Raw genomic sequence first — 20,293 nt, 5'->3', positions numbered from 1 at the left:
AACTTAATGCACTAAAAAATAATGAAATAGTGCATACAAATGCACTGAAAAAAGCTTAAATACGCAACATTAATTTTTGTATTTAAATTGTATGTATCTACTATGAAACGAATTTGTATCGAATCAGATTTTTAATATGCAGATTCCTAATAAATATACTAATGCATAAAGTTCTGAGCCCTGAATTTATTAATAAGAATCATAGTAATAACGAATCAATGTAGTGTCATAATTTATCAACTATTATACAATATTAATATTATTTAAAATGTTTAAAATAATATTTTAATTTTTATTATTTTTCTTAAATAATACTTCAAAATACAAAATAAACCAGTTATATCTAAGTTGTTACGTATTACAAAAAAAGTAGTTTAAAAAGTCATTTATAACTAAGTTTGTAAAAGTTGATTTTAATAAGTTTACAGAAAATGTAATATGTTTCGATTTTGATTTTTATAACACATATTTGAACTTAAAAACTATTCATTAATTTCAGTGTTAAATATTACTAAAAATGGCACAAAAAAAGCAAGAATCGATAACTTCTTTTTTTAAGTTAACGCCTAACAACGATACTTCTACGAATAAACGAGCATCCTCGCCAGTAAACTCGACTGAATCTGTTAAAATTTGTCGTACTTTAAGCTTAGATACAAATGACTCAATTAATGTTTCTTTAACCGAAGACAGTAATAATTATGATATTGGGTTTTATACTGACCGTATGTTATCGAATGAACATCTTAACATCTTAATTGTTATGACAAAAATTTGGATGCCAAATATATCTTACAAATTCCCACAAAAACTATATACAGTTCAAAATAAATCAAAATATTTAAAGTTCCAATATTCGTGGCTATTAAGATTCTCTTGGTTGGCATACTCCAAAATCGAAAATGGTACATTTTATCGAGTTTGTGTAGCCTTTTCTAAATCGAATGAAAACAATGGACAAAACTTAGGTGCATTAGAAAAAAAAATATGATAATTGGAGAAATGCAATAGCTGATTTCAAAGAACATTCTACCAAGGGTTATCATAAAACATGTGTGTTAAGTTCAGATCATTTTATTGATGTTATAAAACATCCTGGAAAGTCTATAGCGTGCAAAATAGAAACTGGAAGAGCTGAACAAATTATAAAAAATCGACAAAACATATCTCCAATAATTCAAACAGTAATTTTATGTGGTAAACAAAATATTCCGCTTATGCGACATCGAGATTCTGGGAAAATTATTGTAGAACAAGAAAATGACAAGCTAATCCAAAACCAGGGAAATTTTAGAGAAATATTGAGATATAGAGCCCAAGGAGATGACCATTTTAAATCATTTTTGGAAGCTGAAGGAACAATAAAATATAAAAGCGCAACACTTCAAAACGAAATCATTGAATCTTGCAATAAAATTATTTTAAATAAAATTGTAACAAACATAAATTCCCAAAAATGTTTTACAATACTTGCTGACGAAACGGCCGACATTAGTGGAATCAAACAAGTATCTTTATGTGCGCGCTATTTAGATGTTGAAAATATGATTATCAAGGAAGAATTTCTTCAGTTTGTGCCTACGACAGATACTACTGGAAAAGGTTTAGCTGATATTATTATACAAAATTTACATTAATTTGGTATAGAAACAAAATACCTAAGAGGGCAGGGTTACGATGGATGTGCGTCAATGTCCGGTCAATTTAACGGAGTTCAAGCTATTATTCGCCAAATTCACCCACTTGCGACGTATGTTCATTGTGCTGCTCATGTTTTAAACATTGCTGTTCCTTATTCATGTTCTATACAAGAAATACTAAATTGTTTAGGAACAATATCTAAAGTTCGAGATTTCTTCATATACCCCAAGCGAAAAGATGTGTTGAAAAATGAAATCGAAGAAAGTCAAGAATGTATTACAAAAAAAACATTAAAAAGATTATGTGCGACTAGATGGGTTGAACGTTTTCATGCTGTTAATGATTTTCTTGAACTTTTCGAGTACGTAATTGAATCGTTATTTATAATTTCGAAGTGGAATGACACTGAAACATCATCACAAGCAAGCAATTTACGAACATCAATACTGAAAGGAGATTTTATTATTTGCTTACTTATTGTGAATAAAGTATTTATTTATGGACTACCTCTTTCAAAACAACTTCAACGAATAAATATTGATCTAGGCGAAGCTATGGATCTTGCGGAAGATACAATAAAAGAACTTCAAACTATAAGATCGAATGCTGAGTCTGAATTTCATACAATTTTTGAAAATGCATTGACTTTAGCAAATAAACTAGATATAAATATTTCCATACCACGTATTACAGGAAGACAAACGAAAAGAGTAAATATTGAAACAAATTCACCAACATCATATTTTCGAGTTGCTTTTTTTATTCCTTATTTAGATACATTTATAGATCAACTAAATTCAAGGTTTGTGAATCAAAAAATGTTATTATTGGACTTCAAATCATTAATTTCAACAGACGAAAATGAACCTCGCTTCTTACGCCTGGCACAAAAGTACATGTTTGACTTAAATGAATGTGAAGAATCTGTGTTATTGGCCGAGTTCAAATTATGGCAAAGACGTTTAAAAAATATTAAATCATCAAATATACCAAGAAATTCCATGGAAGCAATAGTTTTATGCAATAGACAAGTTTATCCAAGTGTATTTAAACTATTACAGATTTTTGCAACTTTACCAGTATCAACTGCATCTAGTGAGAGGTCATTTTCAAACTTGAAAAGAATAAAGACATACTTGCGGAACACAATATCACAAGTAAATTAACATTGGTTAATTTATTCTTTATTTATATATATATAATTATGAGTTTTTATGTTTTTTTTTAATATAGGCGCGGTTAAATGGTTTAGCTATGCTAGCTATCCACAGAGAAGTTGGAATTGATGTCAATGAAGTGATCGACCATCTAAGTTTAAAGAAGAGACGCTTAGATTTTTTACTATAGACTTACTTTAGTTTGAAAACTGTTAATTTTAAAATAATGTTAATAGGTATAAGAATGTTATTTTTAAAATAAATAATAATAATCAGTATTAAGTAATAACCTACAACTTGTCTATTATATCATTTACATGAATTTCAAGTATAAAACTTCTTGTCAATTCCTGACATAATAATTTGTTAAAAAGTAAGTTCCTTGTTCTTTTACATTAGTAAATATTAAATAATACTAAAAATTTTGTTTGTGAGGTTCAATAAATGTTGACACCCCCCGAGAAATCACCCAAAATACGCCACTGTTGGTACGTGATCACAGTGTCCTGCACAGCGATCACTACACGTGGATGATAATTGGGATCTGTATTGTTATCATCGTCATCAACTACAAAACATATATTTTAAATTTTTGATTAGGTAATTACAATGTTAATTAGATAAGTATTGAAGAATTTTTTTAAACTAAAAATAATATCAACAATTTTACTGAAAATAACTTACAACGAATTTCGCTACATGGACTCCATAATACAGTTTCTTGTAATTTTTTGCCATCATTAATTTTACTTTTTTTAAACTGTTTTATAGATATAGAAGAATTAGTATAATTTTCTTGAGATGATTCATGAGTTGATATATCAGAAGTATTCTCGACTTTTTTTGCCTTTTCTCTTGCAATCAAATAAGTGTCTGAAATATTTCAAACAAATACTAATAGGTACAAGTTATATATTTGTCTACATACTGATATTTTTTCCTAATTTCCGAGCAGGTAAATAATCAAAGTCAACTTCATTAGGTTGAATTCTACGGTCTAAACATTTTTTTATAAATTCTTTTTGGCCAAACACATTTATCTTTTTGAAACCAATATGCTGGTACAGCTTCTACTGTTTCATCATCATCAAAAGCAACAACAGACCACATTTTCTATAATTTAATTTTCCTTATCTTAAGTTTAGTATGTAGGTAGTAATTTTTGTTTTTTGTTAACTTAAATTAATGTCCTCAGATAATATAAAATAAATGTTTTTATTTTCACTAATATTAATTTATTTTATTATTAAACAAATTAAATTATATAATATATATACTAAATGTCATACATTAACCATTATCTTAAATATTACATTTGAATAACATAAGTATTATAAAAGTAAATACCTATGTATAATATGTATCTATATAATTATTTGTAATTCTTGAATATAAATAATATAATATTAAACTAATCATTTTACATTATTATAATAATAGTGCTTATATATTACTATCTACAACTGGTATAGAATTTTTAGTGGAATGTAACAATGGAAGTAAAATCTGTTCATTATTATGAGGAATAAGTATCATTTGTTTGCTTATATCATTAATATGACACAAAATAAGGTCATTGGATAAGTTCTTAACATAAATATCTAAATATATAGATCTAATAGGGTTAAGAAATAATGGATAACTATTTTTAAAGTATTTACATATTAAAATACCATCACTATTTTTCATTAGAAATTATATTAACAACTTTAATTAATCTTTTATCTTTAGTAATTAAGAAAGAATCGCTATCAACTTTGGTTTTTATTGTCATATTTTCTAATTTTAGAGTAGAAAATTGTATACCATTCATACTACTTCTAATAATTGGTTCACGATTATGAATACCAGTTAAATGAAGTACAATATATTTGTATTTTGTATTGGACATCAGTAAGCATTTTTCATTGTATCTTTTAATGATTTGTTGTAGGGGCTTCTTAACATTTTCTTTAAGGACCCCATATAATTCTCAAAAGGAAATTCTGAAACGTTGTCTAATGGACCATATACATAGATATACATATATTACTATGTGATTGTAATAATCACATAAATGGATTAAACCATGAATATTATGAGAAATCAGGTGACGCCCATTCATTAACTCAAAATTTTTATCAAAGTTGTCTAATAATAATCGTGCATGATTTATATATTGTCCATAATCAGGACTAATAAGTATCACCATTGCTAAGTTTAAACTCAAAAAATATTTCCAATGTTCTTTTTTTAAAACTGATTTTTTGACAAACGTCCCTATATAAAATCAAAAAAGTACGAAATTCTGTGGCCTTCCAACGACATATTTCATCAAGAGTTCTTGGCTTTCTAGCAAATTCACATGACATTTTATTTTTATGGTTTTGGAGAGAGTTTGATATTTCTTTAATCTTCCAAGATGGATAACGAATATTTAGTAAACATAAATATATACATATACATACATATATTAGTAAATATACTAAGTGCATATAGTCTAGAGAGAAAGAAGTTACAAAATTGGGCAAAGTTAAGATAATCAAAACATCACCAACATGATGTTCCTCTTTTGATTGTAATAAGTAATTTTGATGTGTTCTATTTTGTGGACGATTTAATAGTGAATTATTAGGAAAACAAATTCTGTTGGATAAATATTCTCCTTCTACCTTACAGCGAGTACAAGAAAAAAAGCCTGAATAGCTTTTGATTTGAAGCACAAACGATTTAGCAGGAGCATCACAGCACAATGTGTAAACAAAAAAATTATATGTTTTATTTTTAATACTGATCCTGTTCTGATATAAAACTTTGGCTTCATCAACAAGCTGTTGAATGAATTCATTACTATTGGCAGGTTTTTCTCTTCCGCAGTAAATTCCTATTGGAAATACATTAATATTATCAGGACAAATATAGGTTAAAATGGGCCATAATTGTTCAGAGTTAATTTTATACAATGGTAAGCCATCAATACCTATAAGCTATAACTATTTCTATTTTATTATCATTTTTAACACATTCAGTAAAATTTTGTTCAATACCATTTAAAATTCCAAAATGATAATATTTTTCTGGTACAACTGTTTGAATTTCTAAAGGCTTTTTAATATTTTTGCACATTATAGTTCTAGAATCTTTAGGAAGAGCTTCAAAACATTTATGTTTTTTTAGTAAAGTTAGTAGTTTATTTAGAGCTATCTGTGGGATATTACAATTAATGGCCCAATTCATAATCAAAAATTTAAAATGAGAAAGATTATCGATAGGGTTATCATAATTTTCATCCCATTCATTTTCATCTATTTCAGAAGAAGACACTTCATCACTAGAATAGTATAATTCTTCGTCCTCATCTGTATTTATTTTGTCTATATTAAGATTAATATCATTGGATTTAGATTGAGACATGATGCTAGGCCCAGAATGATCACTATTTGAAAAACTAGTTTCAACTAGATAAGGTCCATTATTTTCAGTATTATTTTCTTTAGAGCTAAACCCAACAGTGCAACTTTTTAGTTCTTCATGTACTCTTCTTTGTTTTGTTCTTTTACTCAACTTAGTTTTATTATAAAAGAAAGCCATTATTACTGAAATTAAAATATTTATATACTTGACTTGATAAAAAAAAAAATATATCAAAATGAGTGTACCAATTTCTATTAGAAGAATATATATTATATAAAAAGTACATTATTCTGTAATTAAATCAAGAAATAATAATTAGATGTATAGGTAATTTTATTTCATACAAAACTGAAATATTAACTAAAAATACAATCAAACGAAAATAGGTAGATAAGTTAATATTTATAGAACTCTAATATTATGATAATTTATTTATCTCAAAATTAAACAACTCACACGAAAATAATTATATTGAAAGACACGATTATGTATATTTAAAAACAACAGTAAATACCTAGATCACTGATTTCATAAAAATATAAACACCATAAATTCTTTGTAAAATATAATATAGATACATTTATAAAATATACCTTTATAATTGCAGATTAACTATTAATAATGCAATTTTAGAGTAATAACTATATCCTATAGGGTTGGCTTATGGTCAAATATCTTCTACAAAAAGTATTTGGAGTATTTAGAGACACCTAGAATGATTTAAACTCAACATGAGTAAATTTAAATTAATTAATTTAATGTCTGTTATACAAGATATAAGAAATGATTATGTAAATTTATGTTATTATTCGACAATTAGTATATTAAATATTATATGTATTTATAAATTTAAAATAAAAATAAAAATTTATAAGTAGGTACCTCCATGAAATTTTCTTAAAACTAAGATTCTCACTGCCGTCACTATAATGCTACTTAGCTTACAAACTTGCAAATTACATTGAGCAATTATTTTTATAGTATATCTATTATATACTACTTTTACCTTATTAGTGTTCATTTAGGTACCTATAACACATGTATCTTTTGACTAGGTATCATGCTATTATTATATTTAAATACCTACTTAATAATGATTATATTTACTTACCGACAGTGGCGGTTTTGGTTGTATTTTTTTGGTGAGGCGACTTATGTACCACTCCCCCCCCCACTCATAACAAAAATTAAACTTCATAATAATGGAATTTAAAAATATAAAAATAATTATAACTATAATAATATATTTAAATTACTTTAATGTTAAATCAAAGCACGACAACACGCGTAAACAAATTTAAACGAATAAGCGCGACTGCACGAGCGACGATTCGAACAAGAGAGATATAAACTAATAATGAAGTCGTTTTCATCAGGCGCTGTGACAATAATAACGGTTTATGATTATCCAATAATATCTATATGTTGTTGTTGAACGTGCCGCAGACCATGGCTGTGGGCTGACCATAGTACCACATCTATTTTTAGTATCAGAGGCGATGAAAAAGTCGCCTCACTATGATCATTGCGCATGCGTAATTCAGCTTATTTAACAGTCGCGTACATTCGCATGTGTGTGTAGTTATTGTACACAAGTTAAACGTCGCCTCTCTGATGTCATCGGAATATTTCCGCCGGCTGAAATATGAGCGTTTGTTTACCTAATTATTGCATAAATGCAGATGCAGAATTATTCAACACGGAACGATGGAACTAAGAAAGACGAAAGACAAAATACTCAAGACTACATAAGACAACGAAGACGAAGAATGGCTTACACGTCATGAACAAAGGAGTACTGCACACCGCACCTCACCACACAAACGTCACAAACCTAATAATTGTGATCTGCTACCAGAAAACAATATTTCAACTAATAATGCTTATCTCTACATTCAGGAGTCGCCTTTAGTACCTGAAAGTTCTAATGATCATTCCGATAGTGAATCTTATCCAAATATTGATTTCTTATTAGATGATAATTTAACTTTTGATACAGAAAAGTCTGAGGAAAAATCTTTTAAATCTGAATTAGCTGAATGGACTATTAAAAATAAAATTACACATACTGCTTTAAATAGTCTTTTATTAATATTAAAAAAACATAAATGTTTTACATCCTTGTCAAAAGATGCTAGAACTATTTTACACACAAAACCTATTGATATATGTAAAATTCGAGATGTTAATCCGGGTAAATATTACCATTTTGGAATATAAAATGGAATTATTTGTTCCTTTTCAAATTGTGATGTAGAAGTTCAACATTTAGATGAGATTAAGCTTGTTATTGGTATCGATGGATTACCTATTTCTAGAAGTAGTTCGAATCAATTTTGGCCTATTTTAGCATATGTAAGATCAAAAATGAATATTGTATTTTCAGTTGGGTTATATTTTGGTACTGAAAAGCCTATGGACAGTAATGATTTTTTAAAGGACTTTGTGAATGAAGCAACACATTTAGATTCGAATGGTATTATGATTAAAAATTATACTTATAAAGTGGTTATAGATATTTTTTGTTGTGATATTCCTGCAAAGGCATTCATATTAAAAATTAAAGGCCATAATGGTTTTTTTCATGTACAAGATGCGAAATTGAAGGAGAGTAAAAAGAGAATCGATTATGTTTTCCTTACTCTGATATTTCTAATCGAGAAGTTAAAAGAACTAATGATAATTATCTTAATCGAACTGATACAAATCACCATTCATCAGTTACTAGTATTTCATCTGTTGTAGTCATATCAGGTGTTAATGTTGTATCTTCATTCTCCCTCGATTATATGCACTTGGTAACTCTTGGTGTTATGAAAAAACTTATACTGTTATGGATGAAAGGACCATTAAATGCTCGATTACCCTCTTCAAAAATTAAACAAATTTCTAATTTATTATTGAGTTTCAGATCTAAATTTCCTTGTGAGTTTTCCAGGAAGCCTAGAGCTTTAGAAGAAGTATTACGCTGGAAAGCCAGAGAATTTCGTTCATTTCTACTGTATATTGGCCCTTTAGTATTGAAAAGTATTGTGTCCAAAGATTGTTTTAAAAATTTTATGGCACTCAATATAGCTATGATTATATTATTATCTCCCAATCTTGGATCATTAATACAATATGCTGATGATCTACTAAACTATTTTGTTTTAAAATTTGAACAGATTTATGGACAATATCTTTTATCTTCAAATATTGATGGCTTAATTCATTTAGTAGATGATTATAAACAATATGGGCCCCTTGACAATTGCAGTGCTTTTCCATTTGAGAACTATATGAAATTTCTCAAAAATATGTTAAGACAGCCTAATAAGCCTTTGGAACAAGTAGTTATAGATTCAGTGAATGCGACAACTTTAATTTGAATTTAAATCATACTAATCAAGGTGACAACAGTTTATTAATAGGATCACATAATAATGGGCCTTTATTAGTTGGTTGTGTAAATCCACAGTTTAATACCTTAGTTTTAAAAAATTATAAAATAAAATGTAAAGTAGATGCAGATTCATATTTTTCTTCTAAAACAAATGATATTATAAAATTGGAATCAAAGGAATTATTCTATGATAAACTAATTCAGTCATCTTATTTTGGAATATACACTGTTAAAAATGTATCAAAGAATTTGAGTACTTGGAATATCAATGATATCCAAAGAAAAGTTATGTTGTTATCAATGAAAAGCATTAGCATTGCTATTCCGTTATTACATTCTTCTTAATTAAAATTAAAACTGTAAATATAATGTTCATATCTTATAAATTGTATTACTTATCAAATATCCTAAAGTAGTTTAAATTCAAATCAACTTGACACCCAGTTTAACAATTTAAAATTCATAGGTAATACAATTGATTATAGAATAGAATAATTCTTTTTAGGACTTTGCATCAATTTTTTTAAATAGTTCTTTTTAGAACTTTTCGCGTAAATTACATTAAAACAGTTCTTTTCAGAACTATTCGCGTCATTTACATTAAACAGCCTTTTTTAAGACTATTTGCTTAAGTTTTATGAAATGGTTCTTTTCAGAACCAATAAACATCACTATTAAAATAATTAATCAATGGTAATACCTACTTGTAAATTTTATACAGATTTTTAAATATTTAGTGGACTCAATGGATCAAATTAACTATTAAAATATCAAAATTAAAATACAAATTTGTTCTATATGTGTATTTAACTTGTTGCTAGCATACATTTTTAATAATAATTTAAATGTGTTTAAACATATGCCTATTAAATTTGTTTTTTTTTATTATTTTAATAATATGCTGTATAAGATATACATATATGTACTTCTTGTATGTAGATATATTTTAGTTTTTTTTTTAATTTTTAACAAAAACAATTACAGATGCAACATCATGCATAACTGATTTTATATTATTAATGTTATCAAAAAAAGATATAAAAAAACATATTTACCAAAAAACAATCGTTAAAAAATTTGATTTTAATTATTTTCCGGCAAGAATTTAAAAAAAAGGCATTGGTAATTTTATAATTTTTTTTTTTTATCTATTTAGTATGTATGTATTATGAGGTAAAAATTCTAAGTTGACTTTGATAAGATACCTGAACTATCAAAAAATATAGGATAAGTAATAAAATGTATAAATTTATTATAATATTATGTAATAAAAAATAGTCTTTCTACCTCATATTATATACATGTATTTTATAGTTCATAGGAAGTCTAAGTATTTTGCGCATTTATTAAAATTACTTATATAAAAATATAAAATATTGTAGATCGAGATATTGTCTTCAAGAAGCTAAATCTAAAGTAAGAAAGGCCGAGAACACATCTGATCTTTCTACTAGTGAAGATATTCAAAATAAAACTAGAAGGAAAAAATATGTAGTGGAAGATGCTCTTATTTTTACTAGCTTATCAAATACATGTAATTGTCATTATAATAATGATTTTTTTTTTTTAAATGTTTGAATCATTAGCAATAAACATTTTTATAGATGTTTTGTCTATCTCCTTGAGTCCAAAATCAAATAAGCCCAACAACATTAGTTCAACTTGTCCTTCTTTAGAAGTTAGAAAAAAGTTATTTCATACTACCTCTGACACTTCTAGCCAAAGTATTATACTAAAAATAGTTACAATTTTATCCTTAGTTTAAATAATTTTTAATTGATTTAATGCTTTTATTTTTCAGAAGATTTTCTTGTACCCAGTTTTAATGATGAACAAAAATACAATATACTATATACAGCATTTAAGTACTACTATTTCTAGAACAAGTGATATGAAAACTAATGAATTATATGATAATAAAACAATAGGTATTGTGATTGTTATAACTTATAATTTCTGTTGTTATTCTGTGTAATATGTTTTTGAATTTTCCCAACAAGAAATCCTAATCATTATGATACAGTAGAAGATTCTAGTTCGCCAAACTTATTTGATTTTATAAATGATTCAGATTCTAACGATTCTATAGGTTAAGAGGCCGTTCTGGTAGCGGAAAATCGACCGTAAAAACATGATTTCGTACTTCCCATTTTCCTCAGCTCTCAGTAGTCGTAGAAACATGATTTATACACCAAAATAAACTTGAGAAATTCCTCTAGACGACCTCGTTCCAGATTTTTGATATCTTTTTTTTTCTATTTTATATGATTTTTTAAAAATTTTAAAAATTACGAATACTGAGATCTGAGGAAAATAGGAAGTACGAAAACATGTTTTTGCTTAAAAAATCATAAATTTACAGTAGTCATGTGCTGCTCTGCTAAGTATAGCGGCAGCGTTCGAGAACAGTGTTCATACCACCACCCCGCGCGCGACTGCAGCCGTATCACACCATAGGTTTAAACTGGTTTTCATATCGCAGTTTATAAATAAATATTGTCAATACGATAACAATTATGTTGGTGACCAAATAATATTTTAACCAATATCGAATTTTATATTTCGTGTATTATTATTCTGCACGCCGTATTAAAGATCTCACGTTATCATAAAATTATTATAATTTGTTTAATAAAAGTACGATTTGAATAATTATTTTTTTAATCTTGAAGAGAATTTGATGATTTAGTTAATTTTATTTACGCTGAACCACATATGAAAAAAAAATATGAAATTTAAATCGATATAACAAAAAAACACCTTAGGTACCTACAATCTGCACGGTTACATATGAATAAATAATAGCCTGTTGAATAAAGTGACAAATGTAATTAATGTACTTACGATATAACTCGATAACTTATAATAGTCTAAATAATAAGTAATTTAAATCCCTAATTATATTAATTATTTACATAAATCAGTCAAATACTGTAATTATTTTTAATTAGTAGGTACGTCTATTACAGATTATTTATTTATTAAATTTAATAATAACAAATAAACAAATTGAGGCCAATTCAAAATATGACAAAACTAGTTGACACCAATATACATTTATTATTTTTAAATTATTAATTAAATAATTATATTTACAACCAATATAATATACTATAAGTACATTTGATACAAGAATGAGAAGCACTCGAGTACAAAATAAATCGTCAAATCGTATAAAATATTTAAATAATAAAGCTATGTAGTTATAATATATCAGAATATTATACGTATATCATAATATGATAATACCTATATAGTAGTAATTACTAATTATTGTTATAATATATTTTTTTTTTAATATTAAAAACGGTTTTATTTATTTTTCATTTTTTAATTTTCGCTTTTTTTGTTTTTATATTTTCCAAAATATGTTGAGGATCTAAAATTTTGAAAATTACCAAAAAATGTGTATTTAGATATTACCTATCTCCTCCCAAAAACTCCATACCAATTTGAAGTCACTGGACTTATAAAAAGAAACACAATGTCATATTGTAATTCACATTGACTTATTTTATTGGCTTTTGGTAATTTTTTTTTAGAGTAATAATAGGTATCACATATGAAGATTTAGTTAGGTACAAACTATAAATTCTTCGAAAACCAAATACAATATACAAATTAAACTTCATAGAAAATATAAACAAGTTAATTTGGCATATTTAACTGTGAAATCAATATAAATTGATTAAATTAAAATTGAATTACTTTTACAAAATATTAATAATCATACAATTTATTATAAAAAAATACTAATTCTAATGGTGCGTACGCACTGATGAGAGAAGACGACGTGGTCAAGCCTGCCAGTGTCGCAGGCGGCTCCAACAAAGGCCTCCGCGTCCTTCGAGAAATCGGCTCTCTCCCTGACGGCGGAGAGCCCCATTGTACCATCCCTTGTCTCTGGCGGCACACGTAAAAGATCACACTTCTTGCGCCATACTGTCGCAATAAAGTGTGAGTTCCTACGTGACCAAACAATGTAAATCGTTTCTTTCATCAGTGATCAATAGGGATTATTGGTTTTTATTGACTGCTATCTGCGTGCGACAACTTTACCGTTATTTATTTAAAAAGATAATAAAATATACAATAAATTATATGATGTGTGAGCATATCATTACATTTTTATGTGTATAAAAATATAAAATACATAAGCACAATTTTTATAAATGCATTTGAAGTTTAAGCTTCATTTTAGTCCCTTTAATTGTGTTTATGCATTTAATCGACTTAAATACTAAATAATCCAAAAACATTTAAAGTTTACCTAATTGTTTCCCACGATAGTTAATTATTAGCACCAGTCACTATTTTTTTGTAAATTTTGCTACTACACACTTTTTTTTTTTTATTTGCATATCTAGACAATATCAGGGTTATCACTAGTAAAGATAAACTTTTTTTCGTCTATTTGTCATTTGTTATTGCACACAAAGATAAGGGCTGATCAGCACCTAAGAAAAAGGTTCTACAACAGGTTTGTTTATACCACAGAAAATTCTTTAATCTATTCTGTGATTATACCTTGGAATTGTGCCTTGAGGATTGAATTAAAATAAAAACGAATTAAATTATATAATCTTTATTTAATTATTAAAAACAATATTCGTGTTTTATAAAAATATTGTTTTGAATACGAATTGCTAAAATGTCCTCATTCAAGAACTCTGATATTTTTTTTTTTTTTGATATCGGGTTTTGTTTTCAATATATTCATTTTACGTACGGAGATGATTTGTCAGTCTATAGGATTATTAGTATAGGATATATTATATGATAACTTATATTTAAATAATTGTGATGTACAATATTTTACTTGATTTCGTAAACAAATTAATTTCATATGTTTATAAAAATTTTTCTATATTGACGCTGTAATTATTTTATAGTTATTTGAAGTAAAAGTTTTGGATAACTTTTTGTTGTGTTTTTTTAACCTTAGATATAAATTATTACAAAAATTTTATGAATTTTCAGCTTCAAAATGCCTTGCAAATGTTCGCAATTTTGATATATTTTGTAAACATTTGAACTTTTAATGCTTATAAGCAAAAAATGTGACTAACGATTTTTGACTTTTTTTTTTTTACTACCATAAGAACAACTTATAATAAACCTTATATTAAATTTTAAAGATTTTTTGAAAGCCGAATTTGTTTTATCGATATTTCAAGAAAAAAATTCCCGTTTTTCCGTTACTTTTTCAAGGTTTTTCCTGACGCTTTTGAAAACTACTACACAGCATATTTTACTTTTGACCACAAAGTACCAACTAGATTCAATTTCCTTTTCAAAGAGGGACTGAAGTCAAAAATCAAAGCACTATTACTACTCTAAAACGTGATGACAGACACAAAAATAAAAATAATAAAAACATTCATATACGTACGTAAACATAATAAAATAAAAATTTAATGAGAAAATAAGTGTGACAAAATTAAATTAGTATACCTAACAGTGATTCATGTTTACTTGCTTACACGTACATACCTACTTAGATTTATAATTGTAAATAAATAAAACGACAAACATAATCGTAATACGACATTTTATTTTGAATTTTTTGCATATTTTTCAATAATTTTATCGTTTAGTGTATATAATAGGTAATCTATTTTTCAGCAATTACAATAAATTTTTGTTACCAAATTTCGATAGGTAATGAAAAAATAAATATTTTTTTTTAAATAGGATTTGATATATTTTAAATACACACCAATTTCGTCTATTGGTATCTAATATTTGAGATAAATTTATGAATACATATAGTACATTCATTTATATTATTTTATACATTTTTTATTCAACTATAATATGTTTAGTTTTTTTTTTAATGTACGAGGTAAAAAGTATAAAATTGTCAAATGTTTATATTATTATATTACATTTTTAATAAACATAAATTGAAAGTAAAATCGTACCTATTATTTAAAAGTTATTTTATTTTTTAATTCGATTCGATATCTATATTTATTAAAGACATATTATCTACATTTTTTGACGATTTTAAATGTATATTATGTATATATATTATATTAGTGCATGCTTTTTTAACTGATTTTTAATACATGAATTTCCGGGTCATATATTTATAAATAAAATGTATTTTCTTAGGTTTAGTATCAGAGAATACCAAGGTATTTAATTTAAATATTTGATAGACAAAAACATTTTTGGAAAAATGGTGGAAGACAAATCTTTTAAATTATGGGGTTGGTTTACGGCGTGTTGGGGCTAATGATGAGGATATTCTTTGTTGCAATAGTTATATTAACTATACTTGTGGACACATTTTTGTATCAAACTTTTTGGCAAGACTTTTTTCTAGCATTACCTACCCATATAATTTAATACTTCGGTCTCATAAACACAGCTATAGGTACTCGTACATTAAAAATCAAGAGTTTGATGCGTTGAAAATAAAAAACTTTCAGTGTCATAAAAAAAAAAACAAGAATTATCCGAATTTGTAGCATGAAATGGTTTAAAACCATCAAAATTAATAATGTATGTATTTTTTTATATGAATGAATGTAGTGATTAATATATTGATTTGTTTGATTTGTATGTAGATTTATTATATTTATAACTATAAATTAAATTGTAATTATATTTTATTCATAACGTTATATTAATCGATGGCAATAATTTATAAATTATTAGTATTATTAAATTGTTACTGATAGTTTTTTAAATAATAACTATATGTTGTAAAATAGCTTTTATAGTTTAGTTTAAGTATTTCCATACATATTTAGGGAACAGAAACTTCAATCAATAATACGATAAATAATATTGTAAAATTAGTTTATGAACGCGCAAGCGAGCGCGCGCTTATCAAATTCAAATTTCAAATTACGCCAGTAATATAAATACAAAATAGCATTGACGCGAAACGTTCTAGACGGCGGTCCGTGAAATAATAATGTGCCGCTCCTGAGACTATTGCGCGTAGCCCCTCTTTGGTGAAAGTGGGCGTGGTTACGAGTGACTGCCGCGGCGGCGATATGAAATTCAACGCCATCTCTTGAGCGTTGTATACGTTTCACTTTTACCAGAACGGCCTCTTAACATAAAAATTTAATATTTTTAATTGCATTAATAATTTTTTAACAATTTTTATATCTTAGATAAAATGCAAAAGTCAATTGTTATTCATACTACTTCTTCTCCATTTAAAGTAACTTTATTGGATTCTACTCAATTTGAAAAAACTACTGCACCATTAAATACATTTGAAAATAGGGATTCTAATATTAAAATCTCTTCAGGTAATATTTAAACAAATATTTAATAAATGCTACTTTAAGTCAATAATACTTAAGATAACTGGATACCAGCAGATTCTATAAATAGTTATTAATTGCATTTTGGCAATTTCTCTTTGCATATTGCATTACACAGTGTTGTATGAGTAACACATGATATGTCTATAACAAAAACTACCCATCTTTCTTCAGTCGGATCGATGTAGTAAAGTAGAGATAAAAATTATGATAGTAGATTTGAATTCGGTATAAATATTAAATAAATGTACGTGATTAGTCAAGCCAATTTTTGCATTTAAGTTTCAGTTTTTTTTTTAATGAGTTTCAAAAATTTTCAATCAATAATTTAGGGACTGATATTAAAAAAAAAATGACCTGACCATTCTCATTTAGACTTGATACTGGATTCAAATCTATTTTCACAATTCTTATTGTTTCTCTATATCAATCGGACTGATAAAAGAAAGATTTATAATGTTGTTATAGCTTAATTTTGACAGGTATCCAGTAGTTACCTTAACCTTTGTAATCGCTTTTTAAAATTCACTTAAATTAGTCAAAATCTTTTCTAACAAAAAGCGTGTGTTTAAATTGTACGTACTTTCGTATTAATAATATTTAGTCAGAATATATTTTTATATTTCAGTTGATAACTCTTCGGCTATGTTCACTCCCATCATCTTCAGTCCACAAACCTTTAAACCGAAACTGTACTACTCCTAACACAATTCTAAATACATCAGATTCTAATGGTAATGTTCTAATATATTATAAATATTTATTATCAACCTTTTCTAATATAAACCATTACTTTTTTTATTTATAATTCAGATACATTGAAAAAAATTTTAAGTGTCGTCTTAAAAATAAAATATGACGTTGAGAACCTGACACATAACTATTTTTATAAGTTGTTGATGTATTACATTGGTTATGTTATAAAGAATCGAATTCAATTGATACATTTTTACCTCCATAATAATTGTCGATAAGAAAATTGATAAGAGTAAAAATTATTTTACCTCCAAACAATGTGTATCAAATTTGTTATCATGGTTCTCATAAACGAATTGTGATAACTCCAAAATTTTTTTTTTCACTTTTCAGCGTGGTTGTGGAGAATTAATTAACGTAAATATCAATCCTGTTTAATGACTTGCTGATTTTTTTAATCAAAACATTTTGTTTTCCGGGTGAATAGAAATATGCCAAAAGTATATAAGCCAGATCCGCGAGGCAAGCGTTATCAAAAACTTAACAAATCTGATTTAGCTAATGCTGTTGTTGCTGTCAAACTCAAGAAGATGTCCTAAAGAGAAGCTGAGTCAGTTTACGGTATCAATCATTCAGTTATTTACAGACATGTTAAAAACCCGGAGATCAAAACACAAGGAGGCCAAACATCACTTTCTAAAAAAGAAGAGAATTTAATTGTATTATATATTTTGTTATGCGCTGAATGGGGTTATCCGTTTGGCAGATTCGATTTAAGATTATTAGTTAATGGGTATCTTGAACGCCGGGGAAAAAAGGTTAAAAAGTTTAAAAATGGTACTATGCCTGGTCGAGATTGGGCAGATAGTTTTCTCACCAGACATAAAAATATTTTAGCCGTTAGAATGTGTCAGAATATAAAACGTTCTCGTGCAGGTGTTAAAGAAGTACAATCAATTCATATTTTGATAACCTTACAAATTCACTTGATGGTGTACCACCATCTAACATATTAAATTACGATGAAACAAACTTAACAGATGACCCTGGTCGTCGAAAAAATATAACTAAACGTGGTACAAAATATCCAGAAAGGGTAATGAATAGTAGTAAAACATCAAATTCTGTCATGTTTGCTGGTACGGCAGATGGTATATTGCTCCCACCTTTTACTGTTTATAAGGCAAAAACAATATCTGACATGAGGTCTCCCGGGTTTTGTTGCCTTGCGGCTACAGCCGCGGACCTTATATTAGCGCTAAGCGCTAGTCAAGAGCCGCGGAGGTTCACGGTCAGCGCCCGGTGGTTTTACCCACCGGACGCCGGCCGCGCGTCGTCTAAGGACCACGAGCACCGGTCACACACCCGTTCCCACCGGAGTCGAGAGTGTAACCGTACCGTTGGCTAAGGCGTGCACGTGCCCTTCACCACCCTGGTAGGGTCGCGAGCTATCCTCATCGCTTCCCGTTTTTGGTCACAGGCAACCTTCGGTGTATATAGCCCTCCGATATGCTGGGTGGGCGCTAAGGAGATACTCACTCGGCAGCCTTCCCCTAGACCAAGCATTGGTCTTTTAACCACACGGTAGCTCCAGCTACTGCCACTTCGAAACCAAACCACCGTCGGCCGCGCCCGGTGACCGTGCGCGACCGCGCTGTGTGGGGGCACAGCGTCAGTTTCCCGACGCTGCGGGCCCCCCACATCCCGAAGCACCATTCTCGCCCCCGTTAGGTAGGCACATCAATGGTGGGATGCTCGGGCCGAGCATCGTCAGCATTGCGCCTCCGCTGTGACCCTCCCGAGATTTGGGCCGTGTACCGCGGGCTCACGGTGGGCCCTTACCGGCAGCGCTCGCTGCCGACGCGGAGGTAGCGACCCCCGAGTTTAAGGCTCGGTAGCCTATACCACGCCTCCCTGAGGCATCGCCGAGACGATCGACCCGCTCTTCTTGAGGTCACGGTCAGAACCTCCAGATCATCGATCTGTTCTTTGTCTGAGACTATCCTGCGCGAATGTTCGGAAGGCCTCGTATGTCGTCTTGTTAGTGATTATGGCTCCATCATATGGTGGCCAAGGACTTTGTTCTTGTCGTAGTTTTCTCTTCAGATTTTCTCTTTGGACTTTTGTTCTTGGGCAGGCTAGGAGAACATGTTTTACTGTTTCGCTGCCATTTCCACAGGCGCATCCTGGAGCCGGTACTCTGTTGAACGAGTGGAGCTTTCCTCGAAAGTCTCCATGTCCGGTGAGCATTTGGCTCGTATAGTGGTCCATAGTGAGTGGCAGTCCGTACCGGATTCTCACGTCCGGAATGAGTTGGAATGTCCACTCCCCTTTGTCCATTGTGTTCCATCTTTCTTGCCAGACCTCTAACAGATCATGCAGGTCCCTTTCATATTCTTGATGTGTGATGTCGTTTGTCTTTAAGGATCTTCGTAGGATAAAGCGTTTCACTTCTAAGTCCAAAGGCAGTTGCCCTGATATGACTTGAAGGGCAGCTGTTGACGTTGTCCTGTATGCGCCTGTTATGGCACGTAAGGCGTCTCTTTGAATGCTTCCTAGTGTTTTTATTGAGCATTTGAGCTCTAGTGCTTTTTGCCATATGGAGGCAGCGTATGTAATTCTCGGCAAGAACACCGATTTGTAAATTATCAGTGACGTGCTTTGTTCTACTCCCCAGTTCGCCGATGTCATGGAGCGTAAGCGTAGGAACATTTCTTTTGACTTGTCTGCAATGC

At 28.8% G+C, this 20,293-nt stretch overlaps 1 protein-coding gene across 1 annotated transcript; it reads left to right on the top strand.

Annotated features, from left to right (window-relative positions):
- The first annotated feature begins 517 nt into the window (after nt 1–517).
- LOC132926089 (52 kDa repressor of the inhibitor of the protein kinase-like) lies at nt 518–2,988 on the top strand. The gene is made up of 4 exons (XM_060990434.1): nt 518–905; nt 1,012–1,602; nt 1,648–2,798; nt 2,875–2,988. The coding sequence occupies exons 1-4, from the start codon at nt 518–520 to the stop codon at nt 2,986–2,988; spliced, it is 2,244 nt and encodes a 747-aa protein (XP_060846417.1).
- Nucleotides 2,989–20,293: the final 17,305 nt, after the last annotated feature.

The sequence above is a fragment of the Rhopalosiphum padi genome, chromosome 3 (genome assembly GCF_020882245.1).
Source record: "Rhopalosiphum padi isolate XX-2018 chromosome 3, ASM2088224v1, whole genome shotgun sequence".
Lineage (NCBI taxonomy): Eukaryota > Metazoa > Arthropoda > Insecta > Hemiptera > Aphididae > Rhopalosiphum > Rhopalosiphum padi.
Note: the sequence above shows the minus strand (reverse complement) of the source record. Positions and strands in the feature narration are given on the sequence as shown.